Raw genomic sequence first — 23,394 nt, forward strand, 5'->3', positions numbered from 1 at the left:
GCCCAGAAGTATAGAGAACTTTTTTTAAATGAAAGCTGAGATTACTACATAATCAATTGACTCCAGGCCTTTAGAAAAACACCAAATGTTTTCAGATTGATGGTAAAACAATGGAGGAATTCTTGTGAGCCCAGGCTTTACGCACAGTATAAATAAATAAAAAAATCACAATATCTTCTCCACTAAACATCCTAATGAGATACTGCAAATGGTAAACTGAATTCAACAGTTCCTGATATGAACAGGTATCAACCTAGTTTTTCATATTTGAGATGTGTTACCAGGAAATATACATGATAATATGAAATCTTTCCATTCTCAAGTTAGCATATTCAAAAAGCACCTATAATTTTGATCCAGGCATTTATTGGACAATGAAAGAGAAAGGAAGGGAATTAGTGTAGATAAATGTTAATTTAAAAAAAAAAAAAAAAGCCTGAAGGAACTAGGACTGAGCTCCTACATCTTGCGTTCAGAACTGACTAGGACACTTATGACCAGAATTTCAAAGGTTTGTAAAGATCATAGACTCATAGACTTCAAGGTCAGAAGGGACCATTATGATCATCTAGTCTGACCCCCCCGCACAGTGCAGGCCACAGAATCTCACCCACCCCTGCTAGAATAATCCTCTCACCTATATCTCCGATATTGAAGCCTTCAAATACTTTGAAGACCCCAAGATGCAGAGAATCCTTTAGCTGTGATCTGTACCCCATACTACAGAGGAAGGTGAAAAACCTTTTGAAGATCCGAGTTGGCAACTGTCTCTTTAGGAGCTTAATTACCTTTGAAAATCTGAGCTTAGATTTCCAAGTCCAATTATCAAAAATGACTTTAGTCACTCATGTGCTTTTGAAAATTTTAACTGGGGACCTAAAGAGAGAAAAGGCAGGAGATATGGTATTCCTTTTAAAAACATGTGACATCTATTTTTAGCTAAATTTTATATTATTTTTCTCCCAGGGGCAACTGACCGCTCTGGCCCCCTCACTATGCCACTGCCCCCTCTCCTGCAGATCTATCATCTTATGCACGTGCAAGATCTGTGAGAGCCGTCCCATGAATCTGAAGTTAGTGTCTGTGGCGCCTGCTTCTGGGTGGTGTCTCAATGCTGCCTCATTCACCTCCAAAGAGGGGGCTTCCCAAAGCAGGCCCTTACTGCTGACCCCCAACGCATCCACAGCTCCAGTCTCCTTTCAATGGGCCCACTTCCCAGGGCTCATTGATCTTGGATGTGGCTTCCATCCCCTCTCCAACCCCCATCAGAACTACTGTGCCCTCCTGGCTTAAAAAAGGAATGAACAGGAGGATTGGAAATTAACCCGCCCAGTCTCATGTCCCCTAGGCAGGGAATGAGCCACCTACATTAGGCCCCAGCTGGAGTATCGTGTCCAGTTGTGGGAGCCACATTTCAGGAAATGTGGAGAAACTGGAAAAGTCCAGAGAACATCAACACAAATGAGGAAAAGTATAGAGAACATGAGATACGAGGCAATGCTGAAGAAATTGGCCTTGTTTACCTTGGAAAAGAGAAGACCGAAAAGGGACATGAGAGCAGCTTTCATGTATCTAAAAGAGTATCATAAGGAGGAGGAAGAAAAATTGTTCTGCTTGGCCTCTGAGGTTAGGATGAGAAGCAATGGGCTTAAATTGCAGATATTTAAGACCAGGTTAGACAGACACCTGTCAGAAATGAGCCCAGGGGCCACACTGATACTAACAGAACATGCTGAGGTCCTCAACTTAAGTGTGGTTGCATATGCAATCAAATATATACAAATAGCTTCTCTCACACTGACAGGCATGAATACAAAGATTAAGGCAAGACTACACAACACACAGGCCCCATTTAAGTCAGTTCTGCTGATATTAATAAAATGCAATATTTTCCCAATATCTACCCATGTTACAGCACTTTTCATAAACAATGACAGTCCAAGAATTTAACTACTAAAACACATATCAACAGAAGATTGTTACACTGACCACTTTTTTGTTTTGGCTCCCACTCGCTGGCCACATGTTGATCCCCACATAAACCCAAACTGCAACATGGGGCACAAACAAACTGGGCAGCATACCACGTTATTAATAAATATTTTATAAACTTTTACCTTTTCTCTCTGCTGCCATGTCTCCTCTCCTTGCTCCATCATCTCCCCTGGTGCCTGCTGCCCCCAACTCCTCACCCTCCTCTGCTGTCCTGACTCCTGCCCTTCTCACTGCCCTCAGCCCTCCTGCAACCTGCCCCCCTCTACCAGCCCTTCTCTGCCCCCTGTGCCCATTCCTCCAGTAGCCCCACTCTAATCATGTGAGCTACTCCTCTTCTAACACCTCCCTCTACATACCTGACCTGCCTCTCTCCTCTGGTGCTGGTCCCTTCCCTGGAGGTGTCTGCCCTTCTGCTTCACGCCCAGAATTCCCTGGCACTTGCAGATATTTAAGCACCTTTGCACCTTCCCTTAGCCCTGCACGCTCCTCGTGCCTCCCCTTTCCCTCACTGCCCCTGCCCCCTTTTTCCGTTGCCCATCCCCTCCCCACTCTCTGCCCCCATACCCCTCACGCCCCTGTGCCCTCACACATGCCTTGCTCCATCCCCACCTTTCTCATGCCCACCCCTTCTTTCAAGCCTTCTCCCAGCACCTTCTCCTCCAGCCCCAATGCCCTTCCCCTCTCCTCTCCTCTCCCCGCATCACCCTCTCCCCCCTCCCACTGACACCTCCCCTCCTGCCCTTTTCCTCATTGTCTGTACTTGGCCCCCTGGCATTTGTCTCTCCTCCAGCCTCTCTCTTGCTACCCTCCCCTTTCTTCCCCCTCCCACTCTGCACAAGCCTCTTCCTCTCCCCCTCCCCTCCCCTCCGTACAAGCCCCTTCCTCTCCCACCCCATCCAAGCCCATCCCCCTCCACCCCCTCTCCCCCTCCCCTACCTTCTGCCTTCTGTGGGGCCGGACTGCAAACCGCGTGCGCTGCGGTGGCGGCGGCTTGGCACTTTTCAGTTTTAAAATCCCGGGCGTGATGTTATGTCATGCCCGGGTGTCTCCCCACCCACCTGCAAACAGCACGCACGGCAGCAGCAGCCAGCAGCGTGCGCAGCGCAGGTAAGGGGGAGCCGAGCCAAGGGAGCCTACTTCCCGGTTCAGGGCGCGGGGCCCCCTTAGGCATGGGCCTGATCAGCCGAATCGGCCAAATCGGCTTAAGGCCGGCCCTGTCCCTCCTCCACAGCCCCATTTCTCTCTACTGCCACTCCCATTCAGTCCCCATCCCAGTATATCCCCCCACCACTAGCCTTTCAGAACCTAGTCTGTCACACACACCCCACCCAGCAGCCCCATGTGTCTCACACTGCTCATCCTCTCATTACCAATGCTTCCTGACCAGACTCCATCAACAGGGTAGTGTGAAAATCCATCTTCCTGTATTTTCTATCCACTGCTGCACTTTGTTCTGGCACCACAGCAACCCCTGGTGAGCAAAAGGGATAAGCACAGAGCCTCCCCAGCAGAATGAATATTCCACAGAGAAAAAAAAATTCTGTACGGGACTTGAATTCAGCACACGAGCAATGTTGCAAAATTCCCTTAGGAGTATATAGAGCATAAAAAGTAATGTAAATTATCTTCACAAAAGAAAGGAATTGTCTTCCAGAATACACAAAAGTATAGATGGCGGAGAATGTCATTTTACAAATAGCTTATAGACAACCCAAAGAAAAGGGAAGGAGAAAATATGCTATCACTCAGATTCAAAGGCTGGAAAACCAGGAGAAAAACATCAAACAATTAGAAGGAAAAAAGATTTTCTTGATTACATTAACTAATATCATTTCAAAGAGTCAGCTGTTTTGCAGCTTGGAAATATCATAATTTACTTTACTAAACAAATATCCTTACACTGCAGTTTTCTCTTCCTATGTACTAAGAGCCTGAAGTCAATGGGAGCTTTACTACTGATTTTACTGGAAGTAGCATCGGGCCCTTTACACACAGCCATCTTCCTTAGATTTGCAAATAACACTTTAAATAATAATTTCTCTACATAGTCTTACAAATTGGAAGAGACTCTACAGCTCAGAATTCTGGCAAGTATGCAAAGTGTCTCAAGAATTACTTTTACTTCATTATATTGCCTTTGATTCTTTCCTTAGATGAGTGATTTTTTGAAGGATGTAATCTTACATAGAATTTCCATCTAGCTTCTTTCATTTAACTTATATATGCCATATTTCAGTCCATTTGTAAGACATACACATTAGTATATAATTTACTTTACCTGATACAGCATAATAGGCTCTATGTTGTATCCTAACATATCAGCAAACTCTTTAGCGACAACTGTTTTGCCACAGCCCTAAAAAGTAAAAAATAAAATAAAAATTAAGAAATTAGATTACAAATATCTCGCAAGGAAGACACAAAGAAAGGAATTTACAGTTCTTACTTTTCCACCTATCAAGCACATATCCTTAACCATATGTGACTGCATCATTTCTGCCAACAGCTGCTTATGGCTGGAAGTTTTTATGAAAGTGTCTGATTCAGAACACAATTGTAAAGGTCTAGTACCAGCTGGGACCTACAAAAAAACAAAAGATAAACAAGTTATATGAAAGTGGCTTAAGCTCAGAAGGCAGATTTCCAACACAGTGTAAACCAACCGTGTAACTTTAACTGGTGACTGCAATCTTATGCTCCAGAATCTAAATCTTTAAAAAAACCAAAATAACAATATTTGAATGATGAATATATGAACATGCTTCTTGGAGGGAAATATTCCTAAGATTCGACGAAGGCAATGCATATGAAAGCTGTTAAGTTTCTTCTCCTGACAAGAATATATGGTCATGTCTCACTCCCTTAAAATAGTGTGCTGATAACACATGCAGGATGCACACAGATCTTTGTGTGTTTTGTCAGTTTGTTGTTTACTGTATCTTGGCTCTGGCCACTCTCAATGCTTGTAAGGTTTATTTCCATCTGGCTCCCTCTAATAGTTGGTTTAAGATGTGCATTTGGCCTCTATGATGGGTGTCTACACATAGATGATATTGGTCTTGTTTTCCTTCTTCCCAAAGGCTAATAAAGCTGCATCATAGATTGTGTTCTTCAACTGCTCCCAATTCAGCTAAGCGCTTGTTGCACAATCACTGGTGGTAAGTACTTGTTGTAATATTTTATTGTACTGCTGTGACTTGTCTTGGTCCATTACAGCACTGATGATAATATAAGGGCATCCTTTATCTTTAGATCTGTATATTTTCTTTGGTTTAAGTCTGACCTTGCTGTATACCAGATAGTGATCTGTATCACAATCAGCACTTAGATAACTGCAGATGAGGATGATGTTAAGGTTGCTACATTTTATGATGATAAAATCCAGTTGGTGTCAATGGCCAGATCTAGGATATTTCAAAGACACTTTATGTTACAACTTTGTCTGGAAAAATGCATTTGCTACACAGAGGTCATAATAGGAACAAAATTCTAGCAGTCTCTGACTATTTCCATTCATCTTATGAATTCCACATTGACCAAGAGAGTTGGGCCATGCTTCTGGATCAGTTCCCAACCTTGCATTGAAGTTCCCTATCAGGAAAACAAATTAATGTTTTGGAATCTTATTGATGGTGATGTTCAACTAGTCATTAACCTGGTCCTTGATGTCAGTTGATAAGAACAGTGTTGGAGCACACATAATCACAAAATTGACTGGGCCATCAGAGGTGAACAAGCTTAGTGCCAAAATTCTCTCTTACCCAATGTGAAGGTAATTCAATCATCCACAGATGTGAGTTCTTGATAGAAAATCCCATTCTGTGCTCTCACGTTTCTTCTGCATGTTTCTCCTGACAGAAAAATGTGTAGTCTTATTTTTTGAGAGATCCTCTTGATCAGGCCTGCACAACCCAGAAAGCGGCGAGGGCCATATTACTCCAAAGAAAACAGCTGCGGGCTGCAAGTAAAGTTGCCAAATGCTCTCCCAAAAATACCAAACACGCGGGCTAAAAATTTTTGTTGAGAAAAAAAAAAACCCACCACACACGTCAGGCTTCAGCAGGCAACCACAGGAGGCGCCACTAGGCTTCCGTCCAGTGCCCAGCATGCAGGCAGCCTGGCGGCAAGAACTGCTGTACTTCCCCCTCTCCAGCAGCGCTCCACTCCTCTGCCCAGCCGGCGGATTGGATGGGGCCGCGCCGCCCATAGTCGTCACGGGCCGCACAGTGAGCTGTATGTTGTACAGGCTTGTTCTTGATGCTAGCCATGTTTCTTGAAGGGATTCACATTGAGTCATTCAGATCATCATTGATCACAGTAGCTTTATATACATCGTTGATCTGTTGAAGGTCTTCAGATATTCTAGTAGTCATGGTGCACACATTCTAACATCCTATCTTTAAGGATGTTTTCTTTATTTTGCCTGGTGCACTTATTACAGTCCACTTGTCAAGTTATAAAAATCTAGGCACCAATCATCCATAGAAGCAAGCAGATAATACCCTATTGTCCAGGCGATGCCCTCAACTCTACACCTATCAAGTAAGAGCTTAGACAGGTGACTTCTGCCTTCCCCTGTTGTATCAGCACTTGAGGCAAAGTTGGAGTCCTTTCAAAGAGCAAGCCTGGGAAGATGATATGGAGGCCCTCAGCTGCCCAAGCATCAGTACTTCCCTTTCAACATCACTGGTAAAATCCACAGGTCAGGAAGATCAAAACATCCAGTATCCAACCTGCAGCAAGAGTTGCCAGAAGGATACTAAAATTTTAGTACCTAACCAACTTTGGGGCTCCATTCCAGATTACAGCCTAACTGTATTTGATGTGATTAATGTATAGACTTTTATTCAAGCTTCTCTTTCAACATGCTGTGTTGGAATAATGTTACCAAGCACATTTTATATGATGTCGTAAACACAAGGAAATAAACTACTAGCGTTTTTATATGGAGAGAGTAAAATAACATAATTCTTTCAGAAAAAAACACAACTATATAGAAGGTAGCAACAAGAACTACCCCATATGCTTTGTGTTGTGCTATTCCATGGCACAACCCAAAATAAGGAATCGAGAAAGTACTTTTCCATTAACACTTTAGTAACCGATTAAATAAACAGGTCATGTGGTTGGAAAAATCACCACCTTAAGACCTGAATGAGTTATTTTCATAATCTAACATTCTTGAATTCCTCATCAAAATGTAGGTGAGAATCAACAGAAAGTAACATAACAAATTTGTGATATGAAATCAAGAATTATAGCTGCTTGAACCTGTGAATTGTTACCTGGAATTTCACTTCTTTTTCAGCAATCTGAACAGTTACATCAGCCTGTAAAGCCTTGCTTCCATGTATTCTTTCCACTTTTATAATCCTACTGGGAAGCAAAGGACTTTCTGAATCCTGGAGCTCAAAACGCTGTAAAAATTGAGAAACAGTAGTCATTATTTAATATAGTACTATGTTTTTAAAGGTTTCAATTGAAAACATAGCAGAAATTGATAGAAAACTAATTTATTCTGAAGTTCAATAACTATTTACTATAAGAACCTTAATAGTGAAAAAGTTAAAGCATACTTTTTAAGATGCTAACACCAGAATGTACCTATTTTCTATTCAATATAAACATTTTGCTCCTCTTGTGAAAACAAATTCAACTAAATCAAGTGCTAGAACATCAGAAATCTGTGAATTCTGAAAAATCCATAAATTTCAGATTTTTGTGCAGCGCTTTCTCCAGTACAGATTTTAATATTTTTTTAAATAAAAATATTTACATTTTAATTATTCTGGTAGCAAGAGAAGCCTAACAATGTAAACATCCCATTGCTGTTTGTTGATTTTCAAGGCAGACAAACTGAAATGAAGCACCAGGCCTCCAGCATTTATATTAATTCAACATTTCTCTTTGAGGGCTATTATGACCACTTGGGTATTATAAATATCTATCTTAAAAAATACCATGCATCAAATTAAGATGCTTATTTAGTTGTACAGCCTTGTGTGTAATGAGAGTTGACGGCTCTCTACAAACAAGATATTTTAATATTTCAAGGTGAAAAATAGTGCTTTTTCCTTTTTTACCACCATCTCCCTTGCCCCTACCTCCTCCAGAACTCTATGTTGTCTACAAAAGGCAAGAAAATGTGTTGCTAAAACAGGTGTTTCTATGGTCCTAAGGGTCAGCTGCCTGAGGATGCTCGAATAGCAGCTGGTGTGACTCACCCCAAGGCTACCCCATCTGCTGTAGTGTTCCTAGGATGAGCTGCACCAACCACTACAGAAGTCACAGTGGTCCCAGAAAAATGACAAAATCCATGTCCTCCAGGAAAGACTTGCAGCCTTATTAGTTACGAAGGTTCAGAGCTCCAATATCATGCTAAATATCTGTCTGGCAATTCAGACAGCAGGGAAAATTCCTGCTCTGATAAAAACATTTGATGCTGTATTGTTGTGGCCTGTTGAGTAATATTTTTTTATTGAAGCAACTTCCATGGTGAGAGAGACTAGCTTTCAAGCTCTGCGTAAACTTGACTCTCACTTACAGAAGTCGGTCCAATAAAAGATATTACCTCAATCATCTTTTCTCCTGAAAACAATTGTGTAAGCGTCACATTATCATAAGCACATTTTATTGCTTTATGTTGCAAAGAATAAAAACTATTTATCTTTATTTCTACATGATCCTATAGTATTACAAATTAAGGTTAGAGACACAATTATTGTTTGTAACACAATAAGACATATTTTGTCTCTTCACTCTCATAAATTCACATTCTGGACTAAAAGACTACAAATATTTCATTTTTAACATGAACTTTTTTTAAAAAGCATACGTGTACTTTAGCGCAAAACATCCAAACATTCTATTTTTATTTTAGCAGCTGAACCAATATAAACTACCATTAAACAATGGAAGAAGAACAGAAAGCTGAGAATATGTATTCTGAGTTTCATCTTGAACTAAGATTTTAAGTGGTAAGTTAGAAATGCTGATCCAAAGTTCACTAAATAAACAAAAAGACTCCCAGTGAGTTCAATGGACTTTGGATCAAATCCAAAGCTATTTCCACATGCAATGCTGACAGACTCTTATAATTACAGCATCATTTCTAGGTACTATTAGAACAAGAAACAGAAACATTTTATTTCTTCACATTTCTAAAATACAACTACAGATGGCCATCTAATGCTCTGGGTACCAACAACATAAAATAAGAATCACATCATAAAGGCAGGACTGCTCACAAATACATTAAAACTTCAATCCTTCAATCATTACTAAAAAATGTCACTTAAATTAAAGAAAATACTAACAGATAAAGATCAAAATGGGTACAGTCCACCAAATTACATTCAAGAATAACATAACCAATTCCTTAAGAACCTACTTACATACAATAAGGAAAAAATGTAGTATCATGTGTGATATTAATATAAGTAAAGTAATGCTGAAAGTTAGAGCTGGTATTTTCAATAGGGAATTTTTCAAAGACATTTCTTTTCGTAGGAAGATAGGTTAATTGAAACTTATCACAGGAAATAGTCAACTTCAATGAATTTCTTGATTCAAACATTTTTTGAAAATAGTTTCAAAATGTTTTTTTTTACATTTTACACGTGAAAAATTCCATCTTATAAGTCAAAATGAATTTACGTATCAAAACCTCAGCTAAATATAGTTAAAAGATAAAAATGACCTAAACTGAAACATTTAGATCGATCTGAACTGATTATTTTCCCCAGATTTTTCAGTTGACATAAAAAGTTCAAGATTGACTTTCTGTCCCAGTTAGAAACAGGAAAATGATTCAAAATCTCTAAAATTTTCAGAGGATGAAAACACCATTTCCTGCCCAGTACAACTGGAGGTCTCCTGTTACTATTTCTAAAACGTCTTTGGAATTTCTAAATATTATAAATGACTATTACCTAACACACAAAACACTGCATCTATCATAAAAAGAATTCTTTATTAGATCATCTTGACAGATAAAGATGAAATGATCACAGAACTAAAAGTTAGCAGTTGCTTTGGTGCAAGTGATCAAGACTTAATTATATTTGTTATATACAAACAAATAAAATTCAAACCAGTAATAAACATACCAGGTGCTTTTAAAAGGGCCAGTTTCACAAAGCTGAAAATAATTATGAGCCAAATCAGCTGGGAGAATTTAAACAGAAAAAGCTATAACTGTTAATTGAGAGATGTTGAAATACATTTTACTGAATTCCCAAAAAACCACAACTGAGGTAGAACACAATAGAGGTTAAAAACCAGACTGCCTTAGGAAACTGAAAACAGTAATAAATAAATTAAAAAAGGAAGGAGATGATGATAGCAATGAATGTAAATTAAAAGGCAGATATTGTAGAAAATTGGTAGGGGGGCAGAAAGGACACAAGGAAATATCAACCAGCAGAGTCAAGCATACTAAAAATGTTTTTATAGGGCTGTCAATTACATACGATTAACTCAAAAATACTAACTGTGCTTTAAAAATGAGTTGTGCATAATCACACTTTTAAGTAAAGTTCAAGCTGAATTTGATTTTTTCTACATTTTCAAATATATTAATTTCTATTATGACACAGAATACAAAGTGTACAGTATTTATTTATTATTACAAATTTTTGTAAAGTAAAAATGATTAATGAAAGAAATAATATTTTTCAGTTCACCTCATGCAAGAACTGTAATACAATCTCTTCATCATAAAAGTGTAAATTACAAATGTAGATTTTTTTCTCACAACTTCAGTCAAAAACAAAACAGTGTAAAAATCTTTAGAACGTACAAGTCCATTCAATCTTCCTACTTTTTCAGTCAATCACTAAGACAAACAAGTTTGGCTACATTTAGGGAGATAATGCTGCCTGCTTATTTAAAGTGTCATCTAAAAGTAAGAATAGGCAATTAACCACGATTTTAAAAAAATAATCATCTAACAATCCTATTTTTGTAATATATCAGGAGAAAAGAATCCTAATGGTATTGGCCCAATATGGGACAGAAATGGTAACATGGTCAATAATAACGCAGAAAAGGCAAAAGTGTTCAATACATATTTCAATTCCATATTTGGGAAAAAGCCAGATGATATATCCTATGATGATGACATACTTTCCATTCCAGCATTAACTAAGCAGGATACTAAATACAGATTGGACCTCCCTTGTCTGGCACCCTTCGGACTTCACCCATCCCAAATGAGGGAATTTGTCAGATATGGGGAGGTCCCCTGCCACCAGCCTCTCAGGATGCTCCCCCTCCCTGTGGGTGATTCTGCTCCAGCCCCACTGCCACTGGGCTACAGGGCTTGGACTGAGGCTCTGGCTCGCTGGGGCTCCCTGGGGATGGAGCTCCCCAGTCGCCATGGTCCCGTTTCTCTCCCACCCAACCGAGGATCCCTGGGGTCAGGGCTTGATGGCTGCCCCGCTTCTGCCACGCTCCACCGGGGATCCCTAGGGAGAGCGCTTGCAGGCTGCCCCACTTTTACCATTGGCTGCCCTGCTGCTGTCCCACTCGGCCTCGGCTCCCCAGGGACAGGGCTCACTGGTCCCCTCTGCTGCCCCACCCAGCTGGAGTTCCCTGGGGACAGGGCTTGCTGGTCCCGCTGGCTAGGGTTCTCTGGGGACAGGGCTCCCAGCCGGTTCACACTACCAGACACAGGAGCTCTCTGATCCAGCAACAACTGTGGTCCTGCCGGACCAAGAATGTTGCTGAACCAGAGAGTGCTGGATTTTGGAGGTTCAACGCATATGTAATGAGTACCTGCTACTAAAGTCAGCAGGTACACATTGCTTATACACAAGAGTTATAATACCTTACCCAGGACCTCACGGAACAGTTAATATTGATTTAAATATATCTCGGAAAATAGAAGACGTTCCAGATGGCTGGGAAAAGGCTAATGTTGTGCTAGTATAAAAATGGGCAAATGGGATGATCCAAGTAATTATAGGCATGTTAGCCAGAACAGTATCTGGAAAAAAGAATGGAAGACTTGATATAAGTCTTGATTCATACAGAATTAAAGAAGGGTAATATAATTAATATCAATCATACGTGTTTATGGAAAATAAATCTTGCCCAACAAATTTGATACTCTTTGATGACATTACACGATTGAGTGATAAAGGTAAGATCGCTGATGTAATATACCTAGACTTCTGTGTCATGTGTGATAGTATCATATAACATTTTGATTAAAACTTCAAAGAATACAAAATCAATATGGCAAAAAGCAAATTTATTAAAATCTGGATGAACAGATCTCCATGTAACTGTCAATGGTGAACATCATTGAGTAGGTATGTTTCTAGCCAGTTTCTGCATGGATTAGATCCCAGCCCCTATGCTCTTTAATATTGTTATCAATGACCCAGAAGAAAACATAAAATCAAAAAGTTGATAAAGAAATATTGGGGGAGTGGAATTTAAATAATTTAAGCATAATTACTTTTCTAACAAGTTTATGAATTTTAGAAAAATTATTTTCAATTTGAGTGATAAAGACCTATCTCATCTCTCTAAGTTCCTGATTCGGGAAGGTATTGTGGTGAGGAGGTGTGGTCTCCCTCAGAAACTGACACAGAGGGAATGCTGCAAATCGCTCGATGAATGGAAGCAGATGGGTGGAACAGGAAGAGAAAGTATCAAATGCCACAATCTGCCTGGTTCAAAAAGGATAAAAAAAGAGCTAGATAGATTCATGGAGGTTAGGTTCATCAATGGCTATTAGCCAGGATGGGTAGGAATTATGTCCCTAGCCTCCGTTTGTCTGGAAATGAATGACAGGATAGGGATTATGTTATAATTAACTTTTGTGTTCCCTCCCCCTGGGGCATCTGGCATTGGCCACTGTTGGCAGACAGGATACTGGGCTAGATGGAGTTTTGCTCTGATCCAATATGGCCATTCTTATGTGAATGGAAGCAGAGGTGTGGAACAGGAAGAGAAAGATAAAAAGATCAATTCAGGAGCTCAGCTGAAAGGGAGACGTGAAAAGAAATAGGCTCTTCTCTGCTGCTGGAGTAGGATGCCAAGGAGAATTGCTGCTGCCCTTAGGAACTGCACGAGCTCCCAGAAAACCCTGATGTTCGTAATGCTCAGGATCTGCTACTGCTACCCATGGCAGTGTATCCCTGACGACAACCCCTGGATGCAGATATATCTGAGAGGAAGAGTAGGAAGCAACCCTGGGGAACCAAACTAACATCTGGCTGTGGTACCACTGGAAACACAGCATGTTGCCGGTGGATTCCCACCTGACACAGGAACAGACCACTCTGCCACTGTTTGGGCCCTGGCCCAGGACGCGGTGGAGCTATAAGGGCCCATATCCCCCTATCCCTGCCACTCCATCTTGGGATGGCAGTACTCTCTTACCATAGGCTAGGAGGCCTGCACTTCTCGGTCATCCCTGCTGGAGCCCCCAAAACAGTACTTGGTTCTCACCTCTGCCAGAGCCTCACAGATGGTGCTTGGTGTTCACTTCTGCTGGGGACCCAAATACTATATTTAGTGCTATAGCTCTGCCTGACTGTAGGTCAGAGTCTTGACTATTTTTTCTCCATCTTTCTTGAAGGCTGGAAATATAAATTGCTATAGTTTTGCCTGACTGTAGGCCACATTCTAGACTCTTTGTGGCCCTGTCCTCCTTAATGGCCAGAGACCACTGAGTACCACTAATTCTCCCTTTCCTGTTTTTTGAACAGTTCTCTAGGGGTACGTCTACACTTGCTCCTTAGTTTGAGCTAGGGATGCAAATGTAGGTGACCGAAATTGCTAATGAAGCAGGGATTTAAATATCCCGCGCTTCATTAGCATGATCTTGCCCGCGCGTTACTCCGCTCAACAGCTGATTCGAAAGTGAAAGTGCACGCCGGGACGTGTTAGTTCGAACCAAGGAGTTTGGTTCAAACTAACATGTCCTGGCACGTACTTCCACTTTCATATCAGCTGTAGAGCGGAGTAACGCTCTGGTGAGATCATGCTAATGAAGCGCGGGATATTTAAATCCCCGCTTCATCAGCAATTTCGGTCACCTACATTTGCGTCCCTAGCTTGAACTATGGAGCAAGTGTAGACGTACCTTAGCAGATCAGACCATGAGGAAGTGTGGCTTCCTTTAGAGGTAGATGCGAAGGGATAGACACACCCAGCTACAGCATTTAAGTACAAGCTTATCTTTAAACCTGAGTAGTTACATTGAAATTAAAGGGACTATCACACTGTTAAGTTATGCACTTGTTTAAGAACCTTTGTGAATTGCAGCCTAAATCAACTTAAAAATAAAACCCCTCATCATCTAATTAACATATATTATTTAAATTGTCATTGCTTTGATGTCTTATTAAAATAAATAAAGTAGTGTGATTTAACCGGGCTACTGTAGTAATTCACTGTTCTCTGGGATTGCTATATAAAATAAAGAGTACTTACTTTTAATGCATCTTCTACTGCAGTCCTGCCTTCCTTTCCTAGTAGAATGTCATATGGGTAAAGCCATTTGATTATATGTTGGATTGACATCATAGGGAAGGAATCCTAATTAGAAATAAAAACCAGAAAGGATTAATTCCATTAACCTACAACACATTATATTGAAATAACTTCAAAAGAGGAGTGACAACAAATGACTGCACCATACAGCTTTTGAGGCAAAACCAAGGACATTTCATCCGTGCTTCCCCAACAGCCAGTTCGGCTACCTTTCCCCCGCAGCCGCAGCCCCACCCCAACCCCCTCGGTGCCTACTGGGTCTCATTCTCTTCTCTGGTGGTGAAGGAAGGGGTCAATTGTTGAAACTGCAGAATCTTAAAAAAAAAATCTCTATATGAACTGAAGAATGAACCACCAGTTGTTGATTTCTAACATCATGCAGAGAAGGCAGGGTAGTTGAACGACAGAGCAGCTAGAGCAGTTATCTTTCCTTCTGGTGCTCTGCTCTACTTGATTCCCTTGAGATGTTGGAAGACATCAGGGATAAGTAAAGAGTGTTGCTGCTGCTTGCTGTATATAATGGCCTCCATTGCAGATGGCCAGAGTCAGAATCTGGCATTTAGGGTACCAGATGACTTGTATTCAACTGGAATGCCCAGTTGAAAAGGGAGGCTGGCAGCTCCAGTCAGCACTGCTGACTGGGCTGTTAACAGTCCAGTCAGCAATGCAGAGGGTTTAAGACAGGTTAAGCAGGTTTCTTGGCTCCATGCATCACCAAGAAGTGGCAGCCATTTCCCACTCCCTGCAGCCTGTAGACACAAGGGTAGCCAGGAAAGCTCTGCATGCTGCCTCCATCTCTGCAGCTCTCATTGGCTGGGTACCAGGACCAATGGGAGCTGCAAGCACCATGCAGAGTCATGTGGCTGTGCCTCTGCCAAAGGGCTAGACATACCAGCCACTTTCTGGGAACAGTGCAGAGCCAGGAAAGGCAGGAGCCTGCTTTAGCACTGCTGCACCATTGACAAGGAGCACACCCACCAAATCCCCTGCCTCAAGTTAGAACCCCCTCCCACACTCCATAACAACTCCCTTCCCCTCCCACAACTCCTGAGACCCTTCCCACACCCAAATCCTCTTCTGGAGTCCACACTCTGTCCTTGTTCCACACCTCGGCCCTGTGCCCCAGCCCTGAACCTGCTCCTGTGCTCCAAACCCTTTGGTCCTAGCCTGGAGACCCTTCCTGCATTCCAAATCTCTCATCCTCAGCCCCACCTCAGAGCCCACACCCTGCAGCCAGAGCCCTCACTCTCCCCCATACTCCAACCTCTTCCACCAACCCAGTGAAAGTAAGTGAGCATCAGAGGGAATAAGGGCTGGAATAAGTAGAGGGCAGGGCCTCAGGAAAATAAATGGGTTGGTGTTCCATTTTCTGCAACTGGAAAGGCAGCAACCCTATCTGGCATACTTTTTTAAAAGCTCAGGAACTGAGAAATTCACTATACTGTACTTAGACTGTCTGTGAACAGGTAAGATTTTGTTCTTGTTGTTTCTGCTGCACTGTAAGAGCAAATGGAGCTTAAAAAAATAAGACAAATCTCAGATTCCAAGTGTTTATAAACTAGGTTAGACAACACCAAGAGGAGTATCTGGGTGAATCAGTTACATCAATATACATTGTAGAGATTAGGCACACATCTAGCAATTAGATCTTAACAGAATTTGAATGGATTTCAACAGAACTGATAGAACAAATACTTAGTAGATTGGGGGAGGTGTTTGTGTTTTTACTTTAGTCATAACAGGCGGGAGGGAAAACAAAAGGCACTTTTAGGAAGACAGCAATATGGTGAGGCCCACTAGACTCATGATGGCAACCTGCAGCCCACTAACTTCCTGACTGCCCTCCTCCCTAACATATCTCTCATGCCCTGAGGCACTGGAGGCATGCACTGCCTACTCTTCTCTTTCCCCCATCCCAGCACTTTCAAAGTGCCATGAATCGGCTGATTCATGTTCCATCCCCGCTCCTGCCTCTCCTTCCCTCTTCCCAGAGGTGGAACACCACAAATCAGCTGCTCGGGCCTGTTCCAGTTCTGGAAGAGGGAGGGAAAAGTAGGGATAGAGTATGAATCAGACAATTCGTGGGGCTCCAAAAGTGCTGGGACGGAGGGAGCATTTACTATACTTTTTCTAAATATCTCCAAGCAAAGAAATGCAATGTACTAAGCAGTTTCACAGAAGTAACAAAGAAATCTGCAGCATGGTTTCATTAACTAAATACTGATTCCACTACACTGTACAGATTTTATTTCATAATTCAATTACTGGAATTACCAATTTGTTCCATTAATATTGTTCAGTTTAGGTTTCTAAAAATTACTCCATTTTACTTCTAATTATTTGAGAAAAAAGAAATTGTATTAGCATCTAAAACAATCTGATTACAAAGTGTAAGTAATAACTAATCTGTTTCTCTGCATCTAATTATTTTGGGGGGAAGGGATACTAAGTAAACCGATAAATAACTGAGTTATGGCAGTAAAAAGAAATACAAAGTTGATCACAGCTATGAATGTCACTGGGAATCACATACGCACACATTCTCTCTCATTTAATGGGGAGAAAAGAAACTCCAGAAAACCCAAATCCCAATCAATGCACAATTTATCTGCTCTACAGTTGATATTCTATTTAAATAATCAAGTCCAAGACTATGCAACCCTTACACAGATGAATGCAACTACTTGTTAAGTGCTTATCAATGTAAGGATCGCATATCAATCTCTAAATAAAATAAAATAAAATAAAATAGATTTTTCATACAGGAGTCTCTAGTTTCTCTTGTTTGCATATACAGTATTTGCAATGAACTATCCTGGCATAAGTATATTTTTGTGAAATGTGTAAATTAGACCATATTTTATTCAGTGATGCTCCTTGAATCTGGAGCATTATAAACAGCTACAATGACAATCATCCATTTGAGTGCATTCTAGATAAAATGCTCTGCTCAGGTGATCAGACATTCACTTAGCATTACTGCAATTAAAAAGCTCTTTGTGTAAGGGACACCATATACTTTGCCTAGAATATCTCAAAGAGCACATAATTGCAATAGCACAGATGTGATTAGCCTCCTCATCACTTCTTTCTAGAAAAAGCCTTCTGTTTCAGACAGAGAATTTCAATCTTAGAGTGATGATGCCCTAGGAACTTGCAAATATGTTGGGAGGTGGGAAGCAAGCAACCACCCTGCCCTTCGCATACTGCTAAACAGTCACTGGTCTCAGCCAGATGAGGGGAGGAACTCAAGGTCCCTAAGGGGAAGAGTATGGAAGAAGTTCAGAACCTGGTTTAGGAAGCTGTAAATAGACCAGAATTTATTCAGTTGGGTATGGATAAAAAAAACTGACACACAATAATAACATACAACATTTTAAAATGTAAAATAAAATATTTCCTTCACCCCTCAGGTCAGATAAACAGCTGAAGGGTAATTTAATGTCCATCACTTTGGAAGCAGTCTGACATGCATTTAAAAGTCATTTTCACCATAAGGATAAAAGAATAAAAATGCTATAACGTATTTTTAAAACCAACATTTCCTTGCTAAAGCACGGTTTTAAAACCAATATTTCTTCTCTAAAGCAGTCTTTTCTAATACGGTTTTATTGGTTTTATTTCTATGTTTATCACTTCACAGTTATATATGCAGTATCAGTAAGTCTGTTTCTTTGACAAAAATTCGTATAAATTCATTCCCCTGCCCTCTGCCATCAAACACACACACTAAACTCATAGTACGGCTAGACTGCGGGGGGGCTTTCAGGATACCAGAGGTACTAAACTCCGCCGCGTCCAGAGAACATGTTTGCTCTTCCTCTTTTTTTTTTGCAGAAGAGCAAACGCGCTCTTTCGGAAGCCTCTGTATTCCTCATTCCACGAGGAAGAAGGGGGCTTTCAAAAGAGGCTATTTTTCTGAAATTTGGCCCAGTCTAGATTTCAGAAAAGCCTCTTCCAACAAAAGTATCAGAAAAAGATACGCAAATGCGGAGTGCATTTTGTGTATCTTTTTCTGAAAGATCCTCGCAGTCTAGATGTACCCCCAATGACAATTCTAAATCAACTGATTAATCCAGAAACCTAACGAATTAATGGAATTTAATCATTGTTCAACACACCACGATAAATAAAGCTCTTTTAAAATCTTTCTTGTCTCATGATTCATACTAATTTAATTCCTGATCTTACATCTGGATTTCTGCAGATGTTATAGTACCCTAAGATATCCTATTAATGATGTGTCCAAAGAGATCCAGTTAAGAGATACATATACTTATTAAAATTTTATTTTTAGTCTAGTTCCACAGACAAAGGATAAGATATGAACAGTTCAAATTGTATCTAAGGAAATTTCTCACTTTTAAAATAAATTCACACACTTATACTTCAGTTACATGCACTTACCAGAATCTGAACGGCAGCTGATAAACTATCTAAAGGAAAATCTGGGAGTCCCAGTGTAGAAGATTCTTGGGAGCAGAGAGTTGTAGCAAAAGACAAGAGCTGAGAGATTCTGGAAATAAACAAGCAAGTGTAATGTTTTATACATGCAAAATATACTTTAAAATTTGTATCCCTAGGAAGCTAAATACAGCACAAAATATTGAAGCTCATTCTGAGTACAAGTAAATTTTATCTAAAAGTTCTAAAGTATTAAGGATGCACAATATGAAAACTGTAATTACATATGAAAAGCTATTTCAGCATATTCTCATATTTACTAAAAATTCACACAGTTCTGATCAGTCTATCGGGATTCAGGACAAAAACAGCAAATAATCCTGGCAGGACATAACATTCAGTTGTTCAACTGTACTTTTTTATCATTATGAAAATTTACCTCTGTGTAGAAACATTTGATCCAATTGAGTATAATAGCTTAAGATGGTCCTGAAAATAGAACATAGCATCACATATCAAATTAATGTCTGGATTATACCATGGATCACAGTGCATGCATATTGTTCAAGGTGTTTATTATTTCTCATCTAATTAGACACTAAGTCTCTTGTAGCCAAGAGCCTGGACTTGGCACATACAATTAATGACCTAAAAGAAAAAAAGCTAGCATATCTTTGTTTTAGGATTGTATCATTTTATTTAAATTAATTAATTTTTGTTACAACAGAAGAATGGCCATATTGAGTCAGAACATAGGTCAATCTAGCTCAGTATCCTGTCTTCCAACAATGGTCAACACAAGGTGCTTTAGAGGGAACAAACAAACAGTATGATCCATCCCCTGTTGCCCATTTCCACCTTTGGGCAAAGAGAAGGTTAGGGACACCAGAGAATGGTTTTCATTCTGCCCATCCTGGCTAATAGCCATTGATGAACCTATCCTCTACTAGAGCCTCTATTAACTTAATCTTTTGTTTCAGAAAGTAATTGGGCAATAATATGACCCCCCCCCCTCCCAAAAATGGGCTAAAATACTCTGTTCTATTATTAATTTTTGAACCTATAATCTGTAAAATACAAGATTAAAATACCAATTAGTTCTGCTCTATAAAGTTCTAATTGAGCTACAGCGGCACTTACCTTAAATGGTAGATGATAAACATCTCTTGCCTGAAATCTAGAACGAAGAGGAGGGTCCAATGGGTTACCAGAATATCTGGGTACCGGCAGGCCCAGTGCTATCACTCGAAAATCTTCACTTACGCGAACAATCTTCCATGCATCTAACTCAGTTTTAGTATGTTCCTGAATTAATTAAAATAAGGTAATAACTAGAATGCAATGACAACTTTGGGGAATGCTATGATGCCTGAGCTAAGACTGAAAACCTATAGGTGAGGAATCAAAAGTGCTCTTACAGTTACATGTGGTCCTCTGCTACACTCATCTTTACCACAGAGGGGCCAGGTTGCAACGTTCCCTCTTGATTTAAAGTATTCACTTTGTGGATTTCTAAGGTAAGGGTGACCAAAAAGCCAATGTAACTGTTATGTATTTAAATCTATAGAATTAAAAGTCTATAACTTTAGCAAGTTTGAGGGGTTTTTTTGTTTTTGTTTTTGTTTTTTAACTACAATAAAGAGTTGCTCTTTTGAACAGGAAAACACTCTGTCCACAAGCAATAATACAGATTTATCAGTACACTCATTTCTGAAGAGTACATCTATTTAATATTGTATACTTTAATCATGTTGCTAGAAAAAGACTAATTGTGGACAAAGAAGACAGTTCTGCCATCTTCCCACATTACTGTCAGGTCTTGCTTGAAATTGTACAGAACTACCTGCAGACGCAGAATAATGATTCACACAGAAGAAGAACAGAAAATGAGCCATACCTTACATAATACAATATTCCCTAATCAAAACAACAACTGTGATTGGATAGGTTGCAAAACAACAATATTAGATTTAGTACCACTGAAAGAGATTTATTCAAATCAGATAACATGAGCAGTATACCTAAGAGACCAATATAAAGCCATGTTACCATTAGTAAGGCATAAAAAAATGTACTGCACAATCTCAATCCACTCCTTTTTTAATGTAAATTCAGTTTTCACGTCTTCTCCTTAAATATAATATGCTAAAAAGAGACATTATTTTGTACTTCAATATGTTAATTACATTTTCATAAGTTACCTTTCCTAACTGAAACAGACTGGAATGGATCAGAACTGCTCTAAAAGAAGTGGCATAACAACCAACCACGAATACCTCAGAAATGAGTTATAGTATTTAAAGGATAAATGGGCAATGTTATGCAATACTACGTAGGAATGTGGTTGTATTTAAATTAGAGTACGGCAAAAAACTGGACAAAGTTTATTTGTTGAAAAATGCAGTATTAGGTCAACTGAAACTATTAATGAATTCAAAAAACAGGACTATATAGCACTTTAAAGACTAACAAGATGGTGTATTAGGTGATGAGCTAATAAACCATCCTGTTAGTCTTTAAAGTGCTACATAGTTCTGTTTTTTGTTTCAGCTAGACTAGACTAACACAGCTACATCTCTATTACTATTCATGAATTTGGCATACATTCTACCAAAACAATTTCAAAGTAGATTCATGAAGCAACCTGTAGTGGCAGCCCCCTTCTGCCCTACTTCCTTGAGGTTAGCACACTCACCTAGAATGCTGGAGACCGGATTCAAGTCTCTGCTCTGCATGACTCAGAAGAGGGAACTGAACTTAGATCTCCCCCATCCCGGGTGAGTGCCCTAACAATATATACAGTATTCTGGAGTGTGCCTCTCTCAAACTCTCCTATTGAAGCTCTCCATTGTGTAAAATACTTAAACAGTCATTGGAACAGAGAGAGAAATCCAGGACTCCCCTTCCCAAGATCCCTAACTATCTGGCCCACTGAATATTATTTCATACAAAATTAAACAGTTTCAACAGAAGAAATTGGGCTAGACTCACTCTGGTATACCCTACACTCACAAAGGACACTCACAAAGGAGGAGGACCCAAGTTCAAGTTGCTGCCCTGAATCAGACAGTGGGGAGCATTAAACCTGGATCATCCACACTTCAGGTGGACCATACAGAATAAGGTACAAAGTCACAACTTCTTCATCCTCTGATGATTTTGTGAATGATATTTCCAAATTGCCTTTCCTTTTATTTAGAAAAGCAGTTAAAATACTCCAATCCAAATTAAACATTTTAGTCCAAAATATTTTGCTAGACCTGAAATAATTTTTATTCCTGTTTTGCTTGAAAGAATACAAAAAATGTTTCAGCTTGATCCAAAACTATCCTTTTCAATTTTTTTGTTTGGCCAGCATTTGCACTGTATGCCTTGCAGAAGGCATAAGGGATCTGTCAAAAAAGGCTTTCTTTCTCGACAGATCCCCTTCTGCTGCTTTTTGCCGACAAAGTGCTGAGTCGGCAAAACACGGTGGCCATTTTTATGCAAATTAGGCACGGGATATTTAAATCTCTGCCTCATTTGCAATGTCGACCTGCCTAATATGCATCCCTCTGCCGGCAGAGGGATGGAGTCTAGACAAACCCTAAGTGAGAAGCTACAATGTTTTATTTACATTCCCCATCTCAGCTTTTCTGTCCCTTGAAGTTACAGGTTGGCCATGTTCATATAGAGTTATCTTTACAAATATGCAGACCAAATTCTAAAATTATTTTAAAATTATTATAAATGGAAACATTACGGCTGATATGGCAGATGGGGCTAGATATAATATGAAAAAATATATATAGGTGACAGTCAGGTATATGGTAGGAAACTGATTATGAGACAGAAAAACATGGGACATGGAAGTAGAATACAGAAGACTGGCAACCACCTGCTCAGACTTAACTCTGTCTCATAAAACCTGAAAAAATGCACCAAAGATCAAAGTCATCAGTTAAAAATATAAAACCCCATTGCTTATTCAAAGGAACCATTTCCAAAAATCTCCCCCATGATTTATTATTGGCCTTTTACACATATTTTTGTAAATTATAGGATGAGTGAAGGATTATGTGGCAGCAAAGCATGTATTACATCTCTTAGCCATTGATTTCCAGACATTCTAAATTTTTAGAGGGCTTTGTGAAGAAAGCATTTTTTAAGTCAACGAGCAATCCTGTAGCACCAGGCATTAATCCTGTAGGAATGAACTGGAGTGGAAATTACAGAATCCAAGAGTACACACAACAGCAAAAGCAGTTACCTGTTATTTATACCCTGGATTCGGTAATTTCCACTCCAACTCATCTCATGAAGCGGGTTTTACACATGAAAATTCGTGATATATTTGATACTCTCTAAGGTGTCACAGAACTACTCATTGTTTTTAAAGTTACAGACTAACATGGCTAACTCTCAGAGTTATTTTGAAATGTTAGTTCAAATCCACTGGAACACTTCCCTACACAACTTTTTTCACACATGTTTTTCTTTGTGAAT

General features: G+C 39.8%; 1 protein-coding gene and 1 long non-coding RNA gene across 3 annotated transcripts in view; one reads left to right on the plus strand and one right to left on the minus strand.

Annotated features, from left to right (window-relative positions):
• The window catches only part of LOC112546011 (uncharacterized), a 38,412-nt gene extending 33,258 nt beyond the window's left edge, over window positions 1-5,154 (plus strand). Inside the window, exon 3 of the long non-coding RNA XR_012900637.1 lies at window positions 5,076-5,154. This is a non-coding gene — a long non-coding RNA (uncharacterized LOC112546011). The remainder of the gene's footprint in view (window positions 1-5,075) is intronic.
• VWA8 (von Willebrand factor A domain containing 8) overlaps window positions 1-23,394 on the minus strand; it is a 251,624-nt gene that overhangs the window by 178,440 nt on the left and 49,790 nt on the right. For both annotated transcript variants that reach the window (XM_075918951.1, XM_075918952.1), the window contains exons 6-12: window positions 20,050-20,214; window positions 19,349-19,398; window positions 18,913-19,021; window positions 14,446-14,550; window positions 7,281-7,412; window positions 4,442-4,576; window positions 4,274-4,351 (exon numbers count right to left, since the gene is read on the minus strand). In XM_075918951.1, coding sequence (XP_075775066.1) covers window positions 4,274-4,351; window positions 4,442-4,576; window positions 7,281-7,412; window positions 14,446-14,550; window positions 18,913-19,021; window positions 19,349-19,398; window positions 20,050-20,214 — 774 coding nt within the window. The remainder of the gene's footprint in view (window positions 1-4,273; window positions 4,352-4,441; window positions 4,577-7,280; window positions 7,413-14,445; window positions 14,551-18,912; window positions 19,022-19,348; window positions 19,399-20,049; window positions 20,215-23,394) is intronic.

Source organism: Pelodiscus sinensis, chromosome 1 (genome assembly GCF_049634645.1).
Source record: "Pelodiscus sinensis isolate JC-2024 chromosome 1, ASM4963464v1, whole genome shotgun sequence".
Lineage (NCBI taxonomy): Eukaryota > Metazoa > Chordata > Testudines > Trionychidae > Pelodiscus > Pelodiscus sinensis.